The sequence below is a fragment of the Plutella xylostella genome, chromosome Z (assembly GCF_932276165.1).
Source record: "Plutella xylostella chromosome Z, ilPluXylo3.1, whole genome shotgun sequence".
NCBI classification, from domain to species: Eukaryota; Metazoa; Arthropoda; class Insecta; order Lepidoptera; family Plutellidae; genus Plutella; species Plutella xylostella.
This window is the reverse complement of record NC_064012.1, coordinates 6,141,068-6,161,343: the sequence shown is the minus strand read 5'-3', so window position 1 is coordinate 6,161,343 and position 20,276 is coordinate 6,141,068. Positions and strand designations below refer to the sequence as shown.

Genomic DNA, 20,276 nt, shown 5'->3' with positions numbered 1-20,276 from the left:
TAGGTACTTCAGAAGTGCTCTTTGGCTTATCGATAGATCTCGTGTAGCCAAATAGCGTCACACCATTAAGAAAAGTCCTTGCCATTAGGTTAGCCACTACATCACTATAAAAAACGCTGTTAAAACTAAGACCAAATATCTTACCTCCCTCATCTTCAATAAACTGTTCACTGCGGTTCCCTCGCACATTCTTGTAGCATTGAATGGTCATATTCACAAACAACTCCAGCTTCTGCTCTTTACTCAGGTTCTGACTCGGGGGATCCATGTTGACTCACTTTGTGTTCACTGTTCTACTAAATATATAAATAAAAAACAAATTATGTGTGAGAATACCTTATCGCTCGTTTGGATCTGAGAAGACAGGAATGTGTATCTCTCGAGTCTAGATAATCTAAATCCAAGCTAAGTTTTCTAATACCGCTATCCTTTCCATAGATTACATATTTTTACGTATCTATGGGTACCTATGTATTATACATACGTGTTATACCTGATAGAGTATACGTAATACGTTTACCGTTTTATACGTACCCTAAATGTGTTGGTGAACCTTTTCGGACACAAATTCAGTTAGGAATATAATAACATAGCGTTATAACTCATAGTTAATAATTTGGAATATTACTATACAGTGTGGAATTTAATAGCTCATCAGTCCGAAGAGAGGTCAATGCCACAACATAAATAATATCTGCTTATTACTCGCTACAAGTAAATAATAAAATACCCATGCCCTTTTGATAAAATAGTCGGAAATATCAAATGATAAGAGAAGATACCGTAATTTCAACATATTGTACTGGTAAGCCCTGAAGCGATATTATGTAAAGAAACAGATGATCGAAAATAGTCAGTGTGCCAGATGCTATCTCAGAGAATGATTTTAATATTATTTATAATATAGTTCATACACATATATAAATAGTAACAAAATGAATATAGCGGTTTTTTAGAGTGGTGAAATAAACTTGCTATAAAAATCGTCATAATCACCTTATCTACGATTCAAACATTGCACTTTAGAAGATTAGGTATTTCCTTTCTTTCTAGATTTAATACTTGTAAAGAACTAAACCAAACTAATTTTTCAAATCTAATTTATTTTGGCACTAGTTACTATAGTAGGTCAATGGAAGTAAACAGTAAATCCAGCATCTATTAAAATTATATCACGTAGTCGTATGTATGTATTATTATCAGGCCTTGTTGATTTTCGTGTGATACCAAATAAATTAAGGATTATAGTGTCTCGTCACATCAAATAACTCATTTTAATACGAACATAGGTGTCATATACTAACTTACAGGTTACATTGAGATTCCGTCAGATATTGGTTAAACACAAAAAAGGGGATTATGAACTTAGTATGGAAGATATACAGTTGAGATAATTCAAAACAATCCATACATTTATGTCGTTTTTTTCAATGAACTTTATGTACGTATAGAAAAATGCATATATACCTTCATACTATTATTTACTCGTGACAACCCTGGCTGATGAAATGGCACTTTTAAGGGGTATCTAAACATAAATTTAAACTTGTAGAGATGTTTACCCACCACAACCTTATAGTTGTTATGTTATGAGTTTTATGAGTTTATGAGTCATCTTGGCAACGGATATATTAAAGCGGATGCCAAACCAACGTGCTACAGGCAAGTGGATACTAAAACATTATTAACATAACAGAAAGTTATCCTACTTAGGAAAAGGAGAATCGAGGCATTAATCTCTGTTTAGTATTAACAGTTGTTTGGCACTACTTTCAAGGTAGTTATCATGGGTGTACATACCTAAAGTCATATCTGCCGTAGATGTAAAAGAGTTCTAGGGTAGAGACAACCAAAGGAATCAAAAATGCACGCATATATATATTTAACGGCCTATATATAGAGAGTTTGTTTGAGTAGAGGTTAGTGTGATTGATATGATATTCTTTCACACAGTGTGGAATAAAATACGATATATCTAGAATTACACCCGATTCACTGAAGACGATCACGTCCAAGGAACTTTTGGGTCAGGGATATTTCTTATGTACCCAGACGAATATATGTTATGTACCTCATAATATTACATAACACTGAGCACCGAACGCCTCCATATACATATTATCACTGTGCGTGTTTACGCAAAACGTCAACGAATAAATCTAACTAGCAAACGTTTTCAAACACTTTTAATTCCCACCAAAAATAAAGGAGCATTCGCTGCGGGTAACTACAGTAGCGGTTTATTTATTTAGCTAATCTTAAACTCACACGGGGCCATTTTCAGATCTGTTTCTGAGTCAATAAAATAATGATTGTTGAATCGCATTGGATTCTTTGACTAGTAGAGTACCCTTTTTATTATATAAAAACACAGTGAAGCCACTTATAGTTTGAGTGATAAGAATATGCAACCTAAAGTGCATTGGGATTAAGAAACAATAATCGGATAGACCAAGTCTCTAGTAGAATAAAGACATTAAACGCGAACGTAGTGTACCGAGACTACGTTCAGCATGCGTAATCTTCTACGTTTGATGGCCTTTTTACGTTTAAATGATTTATGCAGCATGGGATTCGCGATAGACGTTTAAACTTTTTGCTGTAACAGAATATTACGTAGAATAACACTATCTACAGAAGTTTTTGTAATACTCCTGTTATATAATTTATTATTTAGTTAAAACGCTGATCCGAGATAAATTGTTTGTCAGATTGCTTTCAAGAAGACTGACTGATTTCAGGACATTGTTGCTAGAATTTCCAGTGAGGAATGATGAATAGATGTTTGTTTAGAAACATATCTTTTATTTCTTTTGGTGAGGATTTATTGATGATATCGACGTGTTGGATGAAATATGTTATACAGACGGGGAAATTTTATTTTTCATACAATTCAGATCGCGTTTTTGACTTGACTTCGTAAAATAGATAAGTACAAATCTATTTTACGAAGTCAGGTCAAAATTACATAATTATTGCAAACGGCGTAATTAAGATAGCCTTTTCATAAGTTGATGCTGTGTCACTGGAACTTTTTAACCGACTTCAAAAAAAGGAGGAGGTTCTCAATTCGTCGGGATATTTTTTTCATTGCTCGGTTTGTAATTGTTTTCGTTAGTAAAAGGGTCAATCTCTGGTCAATCTTTATGGCCCGTTCAATTGAGCGCTTCATAATATAGTTAAATAGGTAGGAACCTAGCTCATTTTAACTTATTCACAGGAAATAAATATTTTGAAATAAAAAAACCTTGTTGAACATTTCTACAGATCGGTTTTTCTAATTAAATAGCAAAACGCAAATTTGGTCAGCTGAAACTCACCCTGGCGACGCGTTCCAACGTACAGTCAACAAATAAATAAATAACGCAGGTGTTAAAAGTTTTATTACAAAATAGCTGTTCCAGCGAGCTTTGCTTCGCCTTAAAAAGTTTTCCCGTTTGAATTCCGCGATAAAAAGTATAGCCTATGTTCTTTCTCAGGATCTAGACTATATGTGTACCAAATTTGATTCAAATCCGTTCAGTAGTTTTGGCGTAAAAGAGTAACAGACAGACAGACACAGTTACTTTCGCATTTATAATATTAGTTAGTATTAGTATTAGGATTTGATCTCGAAGACTATGACCACGAATGCACAATGTTTCTGAAAAAGCAGAATTCGTTCAGACAGTTACCGGGTTTGCATATTATGTAGCATTTAGGTTGGCAACGAACGAAAACAAAGCTCAGCATTAAAAAACATACTTGCAACCATAAAAATTAACGCGTTAAGTTTTGAGGTCTAAATAGAAAATGACAGGTTCTCTGAATGTCAAATAAGAACGAAAATAATTCCTCAAAAATCTATCCAAAAAGCCACGACAAATAACTCATACTGCGTTTGTTAACTTCTTTCCATAAAAAAACTGTATATTTTTAACTAATACCCAAACAACACTCACAAGTTCCATTAAATTCCGAGTTTTATTCTCAGGCGAGACGTAAAGACATGGTTCGCAAAATGAAGTAGGTATTTTAAATTTCAATTTATGACGAATAAAAATGTATAATAATCAATAGGGAATATGCCTGTGATTCAAATAAAGGCCAAATATTATTTTTAAGAAACTTTGTTGTAAATATTAGGTATAGTGCCACAAACTTATCTGTTCCGGTGAGAGCGAACTAAATTGGTCCATATAATCTATGTCAATATGAAATTCATTCAGTAAGTAATGAGGTATGGACCAATTTAGTTCGCTCTCACCGGAACAGATAAGTTTGTGGCACTATAAATTCAAATCTTTGAAACGTGACGGATTTTCTTAGAGCGGATGTGACGATATGTCAATCTCAGAATAATCTATGCCCATAGAACTGAGCGTTGGTGCGACTGGCGAGACTCATTATTCTGAGCCGTGAAACGTTAGAAATGACGTCAGACTTCTTCACACAAAGTTTTGAGCGTTTATAGTGGACGTGTGGGTTATAATTTTTTGACTTTCATTAAAATACCTTAAATTACTTTTTTTGACGTTGAATTATTTTTTTCTATAGTAAAGTGATGTAAAACTATCGAATTGCAAGAACTGTCAAAATAATGTCATTGGGCCATTTGAAAGATTTTACTTTATACACAAGTAATTAGGTATATAGCATCAAAGGTCAGGCTTTATTCTTTTGCTGACCGTATGTGACTGGAAGTAGATTTTTGTGTCATTCACATTCAGTACCCCAATTAACTCAAACCGCTCTTTACTGAAGTTAATGAACTAATCCATCTAGCAACGGTTAGATCATAATATAACTAGGTAGTTTCGAATTAAATGCGGCTCTATATATGTAATGAAGATTGAGGTAATGAAAAAGTGTTACTACATAACATGCATCTCGCAATTGCATTAGTCATTTAAGTATTCAACTACTTATATTAACAAAAAACACAAATGTATTATGTTAAAACTTTCCCTTTTAAAAACTTTTCTGTTTACATAAATCTGTAAATTAGCTACCATTAGCTTTGACTAGACAGACTATATTGGAAGGAGTTTCACTTAATTGGAAATAAAAACATGTTTTTCAACTATAAATACTAATACTCCAGACAGACGTAGACGAGACGCTTGAAAAGTAGAGGTTGCAAGTCATGAGCGGATCGACTACAGTACATGCTGAGCTGATGGCTTTTGATGCTCAGAACGTCAACCATTTATGTTACTGTTTGTTCTGTATGAAGGTATTTTATTAAGGTATTTCCTTCCGATTCCGACGGTGTGTTTCCTATGCCCTCTACACTGAAACTTGAGTATGTTTTTACATCACGCATACCTACGAACATAGATAGACATTTATATCTAAAATGCTTTTTAACAGCTGAATGATTTCCAATACAAATGGCATCCCCTGTAACCTTTTCCGTTAGATTTAGCCGTAAGGGTGTCGAGAACCACTCGGTCCAAACAAAAATAAATCGCGGAGCGCTTCATAAATTATTATTATCAAATAAATCCGCATGTATCATCATCTTTTAAGAAAAATGGGCTTAAAGTCTGCAACTTTTATACAGTCATGTCGAAAGCTTGGAAATGCCATATTTGCCTACCAAATAACTGTAAAATATGAAATTTCCTGGTGTTTACATTCAATTGACATCTATAAAATTTTACAGACTTCGGGCCTAGTTTTATCCGTTGTAAAGTAGTACATTTCCAATATCTCCACTACGGGAGATATTGGATATAGTCTTTAGTTTTTCATTGCTGCCAGTAATAGTTGTAGTTTTAGCTAAGTCACGCTGGTGCATTAATTGTGACTTGTTTTTACAATCTATGAATAATTATTGTTAGATTGTTGGAGACTGTTGACTTTATCAGAGGTATGCTAGATGGAATGGCTGTAGCCACGTTTTCCAAAGCCTCAATCAGTTGGGGATGAAATACTCCGTAGAAAACTAATTAAAATCTATAAAACAATAAAATAAAAAGACAGAGAGCAGAGACATGATCATGACAATTGGATCGATTGATTGGAGAAGACGCCCTTTCCTTTTTCTTTCTTTTGTACAGTAGTTACTCGTAATAAATAGTCAGATATACTTACAGGGTGTTGCAAAAAGTGTATACTAAGCCGAAACCTACATGTGCAGCTGCAGCTATCCATAGTAAAAAAACCACGTGACCAACAAAGTTTCTATGGAAAATGATTTTTTTTTCGCGAATTTTGTAATTCTGATTTTAGTTAGATATACCATGCTGCACATGTAGGTTTCGGCTTAGTATACCCTTTTTGCAACACCCTGTATATTACAGTTCATAGTAAAATATATATGGCTGTAGCCTCCATAACATAGCGCTATATTACGAGTATAAACGAATATTACAGTTAATTGTCAACACGCAACAGGTGGTTCAAGCCAACATAACTATAGATGGTATGCACTAAAAAGTTGTAATACCTATATTATGCTGCATAAATACAGATTAAGTAATATAGAAGCAGTTTATGTTTGCAGAAGTGGAATAGTTGTTATAATACCTTTCCATAAAATACTCAGTCCATTGCTACGCCTTGTGGTTGTGCATACAACGAAACAATCCTCGCAGGCATCCTATCTACAAAAAAAAATACTACTCTAGCTAAAACCAACCAATCTTAGGCATTAGATGTTATACTAATAGTAAATCTGTAATTCCACGATTCTAAAACATGAGTTCTCCCTTACCCTCCTTCCCAGAACAGTAAATACGAAAAACAAAATCCTTTTAGATATGAAAATTTGTTAAAACGCTTCCATTTTAAATGCCTTTGTAACTAACAAGCGTAATCTACAAGAAAAGCGTTTTTTTACTTCCCGCCCAACAGCCTATCTCCCGAACTCTATTAGGCTAAGTGAAACTTAATTTTCTTGAAAGCGAACTTCATCCCATGCGCGTAAACAGTAAGTATTACCGGAATAGTTCGCGAACTTATGCTTGGAAACTTGTGATAATTAGTGAGTGTTATTAGTTTGATAAATTGGAAAGTGTTTGTTTACTTTGAAAGTTTGTCGAAGTGGTCGAAGTAGTAGGGAATTCGCGAGCGCGCGATGTCGCCTTTCCGCTGAGGCGGCAGGCGGCGGACTGTGGGCGCTCCCGGCTCTTACTCTCCCGATTGAAAAGTTTGGATGCGACCGTGAAAACGAATGCTAAAGCCTCGCACACACCTACTGAGTTTTCACGTCGGACAGCCGCGCGCATAGATTCTTATGTTTACAACTACACGAATAGCTACGTCACGATCGCATTTCTTAAATTTTAGTGTCGGGATATCTTTGCCAAAGTTTTATGGTATCATAATAAACTAAGTAAATTTTATGTCAAAACAAAGGCGAAATTCCGTGATGGAACTTGTTGCTCTACTTTCGTACCGTGTTTAATTAACTCGCCGCCGCAAGGGTTACATTTCAAAAAATATATTACGAGTAAATCAGAGTGCATTTTACCGCTTAAACTAGTTGGCTTGGGGACCCTTTGGCAAATTCAGACAAAGGGTTTATATTCGGTCTTCATATTCAGAGGATAATTTTTTCAACAAAGGTTTACGTCTCGTACTAAAAACTATGATAGGCGCAGCAAATGGACAAAGGAATAGTTTGAGCTTTGTCTAAGTCTAGGTATTGAAGCTTACTCCGGTTTTACGTACCGTGCAATCGTTGTTTTCACATCAAAGTTATAGAGACGTAATTAGGGTAATAGGGGCCACTGGGTATACCGTACTGCATTAATCAAACTTTAGTATTAGTTTGCTTAACAATGATCTGGGCTCTGGTTCGCCTACGATAGTAATTGTGTTCGTTCAGATTTAATTCTCTTAGTGTAAGCACTAACTTTTTCATAATAATATTATTTTTTAAACCATAGCCATCGTAGTTTTCAGGATCAACTTCATAACAAAAATATATCTAAAATAGTGGTGGAAGCTGAGTCTGGTAAGCGCCCACTTCTCACGCCAGGGACGCGGGTTCGAATCCTAGTTTTCAGTAATAAAACAGCTGAAAACACAGTATGTGGTGGTAGAGGACCCTGAGTCTCTCGCCTGCCTCTAGGTTCAAACACACTGGGTTCACAAAGCAGCATTCCTCATCAATGGTGTAGGCTTGTAGAAAAGGCTAGTTTTTTAGGAACTTTTATTTGTGAAAATAAAATAAAACGTATTCATGAAAATCCTTTGACGATATTTTATTGGCGGATTATTCTGACACGTGTAGAGTTTATAGGTAGAACAGTTATAATAGGGTTTTCATCAACAGAGTTAATCTGTAAACAACCATTATTATACAAATCGCATTCTTATCTATCCTTATGTAACGCTGCCAAGAGCGATTTAGACTTCGATAAGTACAGAAACGAGCTAAGTTGTTTAGCAGTTAAATAAATAAAGCAAACCTACACGCTGTTTCGGCCAGTTATCAAAGATATGAGGTAATATTAAAATTATTTGGTTATTGGTTATTGCAGTGTTAATCACCCCCACGCAAAATAGACATGCCGTATTTGAATCGAATCTTACTCGGCCTAAGCTAACTCTAGTATTTTTGTTTGAAGAACTACCACTGGGTAGTCTAGGATTTGGAATAATTCTAGAATACCTTGTAGTTCCATGTCACGCTTTTATAAAGCAATGATCACAAAGCGTATTGCGTGGTTGTTTAAAAATGTGTGAAATTCAAATATTTATGCAGGTGTTGTTTCATGCACGAGAAAAATCCCATTGTTATCATCACTTTTAGCTTTATTTGAATTAGTATATAAGCGATTTTTCATCACATATCAATAGATAATTACGTAGGTTCGTACCCCTTCACTAGTCAAACCATAATTATAATCCGTTAAATTGTGGATTTAATCTTGCATAACATGTTAAATAATCTTCAATTATTAGATTTCATAGTACTATCCGCTTGCGTGGAGCCGAAAAAAGTTGGTGTTCTGATGAAGGACAGAATCTTCCCTCGTATGTTGACCGTGAGCCTCCGAAGCCCTGAGCTGAAGGTCCTCCCTGCGCCCTGGTCTACCTCCATCAGCTCCAATGCTTGCATCTCTTTGATCATCTGTCAAAACGACAATTATTATTACAATATTAAGGCCTAATTTCACACCATTCGGTTAGGTTAAAAATACCTCGGTTTGGTTACATGTTGGACCGTTAAGGTTAGTGAGTGTCCCACCATGCCAAATCAAGGGGTTAACTCCCTTGATCGGGTTATAAACTTAATTGCTGCTGTGGGGTTCCGCTAAGACTCGGTTAAGACCGGTAACCAGGCAACGGGTTGTTGACTTTTGACACACCTGTCAAGTTAGACCTGGTTTCTCATGATTCTGTTAGTTACAGTCTCAATAACGGATTTGCTGACGACGCGTTTAAGGATTATTACCCTTGTTAATTGGATGAGTCCCATGACGAAAATCTAATAGACCATTCATAAATCAAGCATTATGTGAATCATTCACTCACACTTCATTCAATATTCTGTCATATTCATTGAAATTGGTGTCTATGTCTCTAAAATGTCAAACAACCTCAAACAACCAAACTTTTTGGTTTTGAGGTTGCCATGGTTACTATTTCTATCGAGGTTGTTTTTTGACATCCGTCATTGAAAATAATATCATTACGCCATGCCCTTTGAAAAACAATACAACGAACTAGATGGAGTATCAGTGCAAAAGAAAGGACTCAACAAATAACACCTCAATTTATAAGTAAGGTCTTATTTTAAAATATTTTGTTAGAAGAATGGTGTGAAATTAGGCCTAAGGCCTAATTTCAACCAAAAAGTTTGGTTGTTTGAGGTTGTTTGACATCACAGAATCATAGACACCAATTTCAATGAATATGACAGAATATTGAATGAGTGTGAGTGAATGATTCACATAATGCTTGATTTATGAATGGTCTGTTAGATTTTCGTCATGGGACTCATCCAATTAACAAGGGTATTAATCCTTAAACGCGTCGTCAGCAAATCCGTGATTTAGACTGTAACTAACAGAATCATGAGAAACCAGGTCTATGTGCCAATTTCACCATTGTCGGTTATCTAACCGACAGGGATAGATTTATAAATTAAACGTCATCTCCATATAAAATTGAGAGATGTGTCAAAAGTTAACTATTACTCCCTGGTTATACTCTAACAGAGAATGGTGAAATTGGCACTAAAGCCCAACGTTCACTGCTGGCTAAACTAAGTTAGTTCGTATAGTTGAGCCAGTTTTTCATACTTGTGCGTCCACCGTAAACTATGCAATACGTATGAAAAACTGGCTCCGCTATGCGAACTTACTAAGTTTAGCCGACAGTGGACGTTCGGCTTAAAATTGGATGATGTTTTTAGCTGGGTTATCATGATGAGACTCTAATTAGTAATACTCGAAAAAGTTCGCTAGACATATGGAACGGCAATAGCAGGTGGAACTATTGCATTGCTCGTGAGTGTGTATCGAGCAAACATATTCTGATGAGAGTGCTTTTGGACATCGACTTTCAATCAGCAAACTCACCATATCAAGCTCTATATCTTCATACAAATAGTATTTTGTGAGCATACTGAATTATCGTAAAAAAACTTGGCGGTTATCAAGCGGTTATCCCATTAGCATTACAGGTTTTTTTTAAATAATTATTCTTCAATTTGAGCCGAAAATAAATCCAACGAGTAATACCTAATTGCCTTAATTCCATTTTTGATATGGTGCAGCGTAAGTACTTAACGTATCCGTTTTTAGAAGCAAATACTAGTTAATGCATATCAAGCTGACCATTAGCTTCTAACGCTTCTAACTAAAACTTTTGACACAATCGTGTTTCGTACAAAATTAACGTTGGATTTTTGCATTAGCATAATTTACAACTGAATATGAGGTGTTTTTTAACCGTAAAAATAATGTATGCTTAAACTTAATTAGTAGTTTGACGGATTCCGATATTCGTTTTACTTACTTGTTTTTGCCATAGTCCTTAGATAGAAATTAAATGAAAATAAAGTTAAGTTGTGAGTACTAACAGGGCTTGCAGCAGCAGCTCTCTTCATGCTGAGGTTATTCAGCTCCTCCTCAATCACGTCTGGATGGCCAGCGCTGTCAGAGCTTGTGGTTGAAGATGAAGGGGAATTCTGCAACGTTCGTAAGGAAGGTAAATAAAGGACACTGTCATTGATCATTTGATCACATTATCAGTTGAATATTCGGCTTTTCCTATTAGAGCCAGCCAAGAGTACTGGTTTGTATTAAGTACTGGGCATGTTGAATATTGGATTCGTTCCTATGTATCAATTGTCGGACATAAGTACTTAGGTTTAAGATAGGTTCCGAGGAAATTTCTAAAATGGGTTAGTTTTTATTGTTTCTACAATGTGCTACAGTCTCATTGTCTCAGTGTATTAAACGAGTAACAGAGCGTTAAACACTATACAATGTGTTTTGCTCTAGGTTAGATTCATTTTGAAAAGAAATAAGTACATATATATATTCATAAATATAAATATATATATGTACTGTATTTATAAATATATATATACTTTGTTTTTTCCTCAGAAATAGATACAGGAGAGTAGTTCCGCTAATGAATGAAGTAATTCATTGTTTGCTTTATGCTAGGGGCCTTTGTCTAGCGGTGAGCATTAATTGGCTAGGGATCATCGAAATACACAATTAAGGTAAGCGTCCACCTTTCGGTACACAAGCGCGTTCATTTCATCGGTATTGCCGACGCCGTTTCTCCATACATATTTTGATATTCCGTAAGGGCTGATACGTACAGTAAGGTGCAGAGAAACCTGACCCCCCTCAGATACATTGTTACTATGAGAGGAGGGTCAGGTTTTTCTGCACCTGACCGTACGATAACGAAAAATAGGCACTTACCTATAAAATATTTTTTCGTACGACAAAAAGTTGGTTAGCAGTTTTTACCCGACTGCCGAAGGAGGAGGGTAATGTATTTCGATTGTATGTTTGTATGTATGTATGTATGTATCTATGTATCTATGTCTGTTTCTTTTTTCCCTCCTGTAGCCTAAACGGCTTGATAGATTTTGATGTATGAGGTATCGTTAGAAGCGTATTGATTGCGCGATGGTTATAGGCTATGTGACGTTATATTAAAATGTACATAGCGCCCTTTAGAGGACATAAAGTGATGTTCGAAAAAATAATATTTTTCCAACTATGCCGTGTGGGGTATCAAATGAAAGGGCTTGATTATACATAAATATGCATATTGTAGGTAAGTATTTAAATCACACCATCAAAATGATTTAAATAAAAAATGTTCAAAATAATTAATTCAAAAAGTTCTAAATAAAATAATTATAAATAAACAAAAAACCCGACTGCACGCTAAAAAGATGAAAACAAGCCCCAATGTTAATGGAAAGTATCGCAGGCGGGGACCAACTTGACCGCCACACAAATGTACCTATCTAAGTAACATTCAGCTAAATGGTGAACCCCCTGCTAGTCCCCGCCTGCGATACTTTCCATTAACATTGGGGCTTGTTTTCATCTTTTTAGCGTGCAGTCGGGTTTTTTGTTTATTTATAATTATTATAATGTAAATAATGCCAAGAATACCTCAACCCAAGATTCCTTCTCCTTGAATTCACTGTGCTCCCTCAACGGTGGCTTAACAACGGGGTCTATCCGTAGCCTGTTGTCTTCCATGGCCGAGAATGTGAAGAATGTGTCCGAGGCCGAGGGTAGACAGCTCAGCAGCAGACGATACAGGGCCAGGCCAGCCAGGAGTATGGCCGCGACCACGGTGGCTACAGCTAAGGGACTGAGCTTGTCTCCGTGTGGACCGCATACTTCGCGGGTCTCGTCAAACCTGATAAAGTAAATAATATGAGGATTTCTTAAAAAAAAACTCTAGCAGGACCAACTTTAAAATTGAAATTATCTTTAGAGGAGTACTTAAGTTATATTAGTACTTATGTCTCTCTACATACTTAATTTATAAAATTTTTGTTGAATTAATGCTTATTGATAGATTAGCTTGTCGGAAGCGGGGGTGGAGCAGGTGCACGCTCCTGGGGTGGCTGGGTGTCAGAATTGTCCGACATCGTGTTTCGTAGGCGTAGGAATGGCGATTTTAAGAAAAGTCACTTTGAATAATCACTTCGTTTAATTATCGCACAGTTACACAACACAATAACACTTAGCAATCACACAGCAAGCCAGAACACAGAAAGGGTAACGTAATGTCACTAAGAAACGCGGGACAGTTTCTAGACGTGTGCGCAGAACGACGCTCAAGTACAGACTGACTCGACTCTACGTCGTCCCCCACCAACTAGACTCCGTCGAGCGCCACTACAGTCGTTTGCAATAGAAACCAACAATCATGTAAACAAATATGGCGGACTGACATTGACAGCGTATTGTTTATGCCCATAGTGATGTCATAGTGTTCTAATTAGATTAAATATATAAGCCATAGACTATAAAATAAAACTGATTATATATAAAAAAAGTGTTTATTAAAACAAATTTAAATCTTCGTCTTCGTCATCATCACTATCAGAAATGTCGCCGGTGACCGTAATTATAAATGGAACCACTATGTCATCGCTTGCCATGTCTAAAATGCCGTCGAGCTTTTTCATTTCTTCCTCTTCCTTTTTTCGTTTTGGTTAATTATATTAAGCTCTTGAATTTTTTTTAAATTGTATTCAAATAATATTAAATTAAAATAATTTATTAAATTAAAAATAAAAGATAACTTCAGATTACGAACAACACTAACTTTTCAATGACTTATAGAGTTCGATGAGTAAAAAACTAAGATGACAGCTTGTCAAATACTTCGAAATTTTTACGTTGCAAATGTTTTAACAAATTTAACTTATAAATACAAGTTAAATCGTGTTGAAGATAATGTGAAAACAATGGTGTGTTCGTTGAAATCAGACTATGTTCATAAATTGATCGAAAATGTATGTGATTACGGAGTAATCGTGACAATTTGGTTTGTTTACATGATTGCTGGTTTCCATTGCAAACCACTATAGAGGCGCTGGCGTTCCCATTGTCACTTGTTTCGCAGAGACTCCGCTAGGTGGCGCGACAGTTGACGTCCGTTTCCGACACGGCCATCCTGCTGGCACACGCCCTCGTGTGTCATTCTGTGAAAGAAACATTTTCTGAGAGTAACCCGCTCGGCCAATCTTCCTGACATTTAAAAAAAAAACAAACTAAAAGTCTCTCTCTGTCTCTGTCATCTCTCATCTCTCATCTTTCATGAAATCTCATAAGTCAGAATCAAACTTATTCAATCAACAGTATCAGCACTAACACAAATTTACACACAGACACAACTAGTACACGTCAAATCTTATGTACCTAGGTAACTTTCATCAGTTTGCCATGTACCAATCACGAACAAAAAAAAATCATCACAATGAGTTATTCTGATACACCATTCGAGTAATCACCTATCACCACGGTTAATCCAAACCGAACTCAAAGACGCACCTCCACCTCATGTGGATTGCACGCGTGTATCACACGCTACGGTCACACAAGACCACGGTTAATCCAAACCGAACTCAAAGACGCACCTCCACCTCATGTGGATTGCACGCGTGTATCACACGCTACGGTCACACAAGACCACGGTTAATCCAAACCGAACTCAAAGACGCACCTCCACCTCATGTGGATTGCACGCGTGTATCACACGCTACGGTCACACAAGACCACGACTACAACCAGAGCCTTACACGAGCACGAGCTCTACATCCACTCTCTTTCTCAAAGAGAAGTTGTTTTACCTCGGCACAGCTACTGGTTAAGTCGAATTAATACGGTCGATAGTAACCACTCGAATCCACCCAAACTCAATCTTCATCATTCTCTACATAGTCTACATCATCGTCAATACTGATTGGTACATCGCTCGCTGGCATCTTTCTTAACCTATCGTGAGCATATTTGTAAGTTCGTTTTGAATTTAAAGCCTTTAGTCGATAACTATCACCATCTAAGACCTCGATTACTTTAATTTTTTATCAAAAACAGGGACTCACTCAACTTTCGGGCATTTACCTAATGAGGTCATGGACGCATGTCCAAAACCCTAATGACCTTAGCTTAACAGGATCTCAGGATTTGATCAACCTCAATGTCATAACCTTTTTTTTTTAAAGTCAACAGGTCTTGCAACCCGACAGATTAACAGTTCCAGGACTCGAACCTCGAAAATAATTCCACAGTACCGGTCACACTAACCTCATCCACGTAATGAAACATCTAGCCTCTAAACTTTGAAACTACAGTCATAGTTTAAACGAAAACAGCTCACCAGATTAATGCAACATCCCAGCAGGCGCGCTCACTACGCATAGATCGACCCTCTTCTCCTTGGCTGCACCGGATCCACTCGCTCCTCCACTGGCAGCATCTTGGTCCTGTCTGCGACACTTTGGGCAGCTGGATGCGTAGTGTCCCTGGCTCTGGTAGTGGAAGCAAGTGACCGCAGGCTTCACTGTAGAAGGAGGCGGCATCCTCTTGAAATTGACACTTAGTTGGGAAGGAGAACGCTCTTCTGGTCTCCTCCAACCACGTCTTCTTTGTAGGCAGAACGTGGACTCGTGCCCTAATTTCCCACAGTTGCACTTTCTGGGAACGGGGGCACTGTAGCTGCGCATTTTCTTACTATCGGGGTAGTCCTCGCTATTAGCTACTTTCCGTTTTAGAAACGAAACAGCCTTGAGCTCTTGCTGAAGCTGGTTGCGCGTAGTCACTTCCGTAGTGAAAGACAGTCGTTGGACACGTCGGTCAAATTGGGAAACATGTGCCAACACTGTAGCCAAAGCAAGCTGTTCGGTATTCATGTTCTTCCAGCGTGACATGATTGCAGTCATCAGCGAGGCAGCATAAGTAGCAAAGCACTTATTTTCTTTCGGTTTACTGTCACTCAAATTAATTAGGAATGAAGCTATAGTTCTGGGCACTCGTACCTTTCAGAGCACGACTCAAGGCAACCATAAGCCGTGCGCCTTGCAGATTCTCGTCGTTAACGCACAGGTCCGCAGTCGACATCCAAGAACGTGCATCGACATCGGATTTACTGGGATTGAAATCGGGTAACCTCAGCTCGGTCGACGACGACGGTGTCTTCATAGCTCGAACAAGCGTCAGGAAATTCCGATTCTGTTGTTCTAGAAGCTTCTGCCATTTTTCGTCGTTCGTGTCGTGGTGTGAAGCACGTGGGGTGGCGTCTTCTGATCCCACATCTGATGTCGGTAGCCGGGGGTGCGAGCAGGTGCACGCTCCTGGGGTGGCTGGGTGTCAGAATTGTCCGACATCGTGTTTCGTAGGCGTAGGAATGGCGATTTTAAGAAAAGTCACTTTGAATAATCACTTCGTTTAATTATCGCACAGTTACACAACACAATAACACTTAGCAATCACACAGCAAGCCAGAACACAGAAAGGGTAACGTAATGTCACTAAGAAACGCGGGACAGTTTCTAGACGTGTGCGCAGAACGACGCTCAAGTACAGACTGACTCGACTCTACGTCGTCCCCCACCAACTAGACTCCGTCGAGCGCCACTAGAGGCGCTGGCGTTCCCATTGTCACTTGTTTCGCAGAGACTCCGCTAGGTGGCGCGACAGTTGACGTCCGTTTCCGACAAGCTAAATATAAAAACGTGTTTTTTTTGTGAATTCAATATACAAGAAAAGTTCCAGTGACATATTATGGAGAGTCAATGGCAGGTGATACTTCTTCATTGCTTGGCTGATATTATTACGATATGACGAAGTGTGGCATCATGACGTACCGAATAAGTACTACATCTTATTAGAGTTTTTTCTGACTATATTTAAATGCTACAATGCTAACCAATCCCCGACCCCGCAGTTCCGTATGCCGTCACAGAAGACGCCGCTGGTGAAGCAGTAGTTGCGATCCTGGAACGTGCACAGGGTCTCGTTGCTGAGCGGGCAGTCCGAGTCGTTGGTCGCCCGCGCCGCCGTCGCCGTCACTTGGTAGAAGTTCTGCGAATTATTAGTTGCGAAGACTAGGTTGCCTATAGGGGATCGCTCTAAGCAATAAGGCCGCCTATTGTTAATTGTTGCTAGTTTACAAGTTTTTTTTGTCATTGTATGTTTTGCTATATTGTGATGACCAATAAAGTCATATTCTATTATATTACACTGACGGGCAATGAAAAGGTTCCACTGAGAAAAACACACATTTACTCCTAAACGGAAAAAGCTAGCTTTATGACGCCTTCTGCAACATTGAAGTATATTTAATAGAGCAACAGGATATTACCAACTAAGTACAATCATATTTTGTTCAAATTTTAAATTAAATATTAGAAAAAATTGGGGTCGGTTGGTGTCGGCTTTTTGTGAGTGGAACTATTTCATTGCCCGTGAGTGTAGTTGTAGTGGGCTATGCACAAAAATTTTTTGAACGAACACTATAGATTTACATTTGAAGACAGAGACGAACCTAATGAAATTACTGCTGCCACTACATAATGGGTTCGTTATCGCCGTAGACAAACGTCATTACTTATAACGCGATTGTTGGAACGCGCATTAAACGAATTTATCGACGTCGAAAACAGACCCGTGAAGCGGCGGCTGGCGGTATTTTATAAATCTACATTTATATAACCAATTTTTGCATTAAAGGTTTGGACACACGGCCAGCATGGCGTCGCATTAACATAATATAGGCTACTTTGTTTCTGAAATTCTCAGTGGAAAACCTTTAAAGCGAAACGAATCTCGCGGTAAAACCTACCAATATCTGCAATATGCTGTATGTATTGTAATATTACTTAAGTATACCTACTCCTATCAGAAAAACAACACTAACAATGTTGTCGTCACATTAGTTACTTTTTTTCTTCTTTTTTGTTAAATACCTATTTACGTACGAAATACATAGCTTCATTATAGTATAATCAGTAAGTACCAATAACTATTATGTACTAATGCATGTGGTGTCTACTTTTAATAAGCCTGTGTAATTAGTTTTAATCTGTAGACGTAAGTTATAAACAAGGCATGTTATGTTACACTGGCTGTAAGAAGACCTAAATAAATAAAATAAAATAAAATATACATATAATATACTTTCATAGAATTTTCAGCACTTACATCAGCAATCTTATTCAAAGTATTATTATTGGTCATCTGTAACTTGATCCGTGTTTTGGCCACGGCCGAGAAGTAGAGGTCATCAGACACCCTAAGGTCCACCATCTCGCAGAGGTTGCAGCTGGTCCCCCGACGGAGGATGTTGACGGCGTTCTGGCCGAGCTGGCAGCTCCGAGACACCGGCATCGGGAACTTTATCACAACAAGCAGGAAGTAGTTCCTTTCCGTCACGATTTCCACTTCACACTGGTAGTCGACCTCGGCGAGTGTGCGGAAAACCTAATAAGTCAAGATAGTTTGAATTTATTGGCATACATTGTGTTGTCCGTGGATTTTATATCTGGAAACGTATTGCATTTGAGGGTTGGGCTTTTTGGTAGCCAGATGTGTTATCAAAATCGATAGATGTGCTCAGTAGTCATAATTTGTCAGAGATTTTGGATTACTACTGGAATGAAATACTTAGCAGGAAATGCCTAACAATTAAGTGATAATAAACAGAGTCTATTACTGAAAGTACTAAGTGTAAAGTATAATTAGTGAATACGTAGTACCTACCAAGTCATAGTCAACCCACCATCATGAAAAACTTTAACCATAAGAGTTAGTTAGTAAGTTAGTTCAAATTTTTCATTATTTTTCGTCCTAAACTCGTCCTTATTATAAAACGCAGGCAACCTTTCGAATTCGTTTTGTAATAAGGGGATATGGGATGATGTTCAAAACAATGTGGGTTAAAATTGTCATTTCTTACCAAAGTGATGGTATCTGACATGCCCATGCCGAAGGAAGTGTCGTACCGTAGCCGGGACGACGCCACGCAGGCCGCGGTCACGTCCAGAGGCTGGTACAGCACCAGCACACCAGCTCCGCAGCAGGACTGGACTGCTAGCAGCAGAAATATAACTAACGACAGCATCGGTGGTGTGTGATTGACGGTAAGTAATCTATGGGGCTATGGATAGGTACGGACTCCATAATACAATACTTACATATCTATAATAGAATTTCTGTTTAGATTCGGTTAATACAATGGGACCATGGGTAAATAGAAATAATTTCAAAATTTCTTCATATTATTCAGTAATCTACAGCAACGTCGAATTCTGCAAGTGAAACAGAATTCCTAAGAAATTCGCTAACATAAGAAATTTCCAGATTTTGCCATCTATCGGGGATAATTGGCACTTTCACATCTGTTCAGGCAGCGAACATTTTTTTGTAAGCAAACAATTTTCCTGACCTTGCCATTGAGGCAGTTCCCAAATTCCCCGCACGGCGCGCCGCAGCGCTGTAGTCGCAATGTTTTGACTGAAACTCACTGAAAGTGAAATTCAAGAGGCTCCGACCCCTTGTATTGCATTCGCAATGCGATAATTCCCATTTATAGGATGGAAATAACTGACGGATATTGAACTAAGTAAAATACAATTCAATACAGGTTATTCATAGGTACTTACCTAAGTTGCATTGTAAAACAAAAAGGGGTTCACTAAACTCGTCGTTCTGAACAATTATAATTCCACAACACTGTTTCGTGTAAAATTATACTCTTTACACTTACAAAGTTTTAAAAATATCTCTACTATACCCGATAATATTTTAAGATGAAACGTAGGGTATCAGTCACTGCCTTTCTCTTTATGGGTGTGATTTTATTTTACTTCATAAAACCAAACTACAGGAGAGATCCACTAGAGGGCATCATCGGTCTCAAACCATTGGCAGGTAAAATATCAGGCGACACGCTTCTATACAAAATCTGGGGCCCTATCGCGAAGTCAAAACGAAGTACTGAATTTTTGAGATTGAATTAGTGAAAAATTAAATACAATTTGAATCAATCCGAAAATCGTTGTCAAAACAAGTTCGTGATCTATTCTATTTCTATTGTCTTTGGGGGTGTCAGTACCTGCACCTGGCTCTCTCGAATGGAACCTTTGTGCATATCCCCTAGGTCTAAACTGCCTTCCTAAGCTTGGACCATTTCCCACCACGCTGGTCCACTGCGGGTTGGTGGGTTCACATATCTAGATGTGCTAGATCTAGATATGCAGGTTTCCTCACTATGTTTTCCTTCACCGTAAGAGCGATGGTATACATTGTACTTAAATTCAAAGAACTCATTGGTACATG

General features: G+C 37.8%; 2 protein-coding genes across 2 annotated transcripts in view; both read right to left on the bottom strand.

The window, feature by feature from the left end:
* Positions 1-7,104, bottom strand: part of LOC105398157 (calcitonin gene-related peptide type 1 receptor) — a 42,377-nt gene extending 35,273 nt beyond the window's left edge. The window contains exons 1-2 of the mRNA XM_038121827.2: positions 7,013-7,104; positions 145-296 (exon numbers count right to left, since the gene is read on the bottom strand). Of these exons, the coding sequence (XP_037977755.1) occupies positions 145-268 (124 nt within the window). The 5' untranslated portion in view covers positions 269-296; positions 7,013-7,104. The remainder of the gene's footprint in view (positions 1-144; positions 297-7,012) is intronic.
* Positions 7,105-8,221: 1,117 nt separating this feature from the next.
* On the bottom strand, positions 8,222-19,059 carry LOC119694835. The gene is made up of 6 exons (XM_038122121.2): positions 18,895-19,059; positions 18,141-18,419; positions 16,867-17,021; positions 12,591-12,843; positions 11,024-11,131; positions 8,222-9,067 (listed from the first exon to the last, which is right to left on the bottom strand). The coding sequence occupies exons 1-6, from the start codon at positions 19,057-19,059 to the stop codon at positions 8,888-8,890; spliced, it is 1,140 nt and encodes a 379-aa protein (XP_037978049.2). The 3' UTR covers positions 8,222-8,887.
* Between the last annotated feature and the right edge of the window lie 1,217 nt (positions 19,060-20,276).

Coding starts and splice junctions, on each gene's coding strand:
- LOC119694835 (XM_038122121.2), bottom strand. CDS start 19,059: ATGCTGTCGTTAGTTATATTTCTGCTGCTAGCAGTCCAGTCCTGCTGC. Junction 18,420..18,894: donor TGTCAGATACCATCACTTTG/GTAAGAAATGAC, acceptor TTGACTTATTAG/GTTTTCCGCACACTCGCCGA. Junction 17,022..18,140: donor CTTTGAATAAGATTGCTGAT/GTAAGTGCTGAA, acceptor AATAATTCGCAG/AACTTCTACCAAGTGACGGC.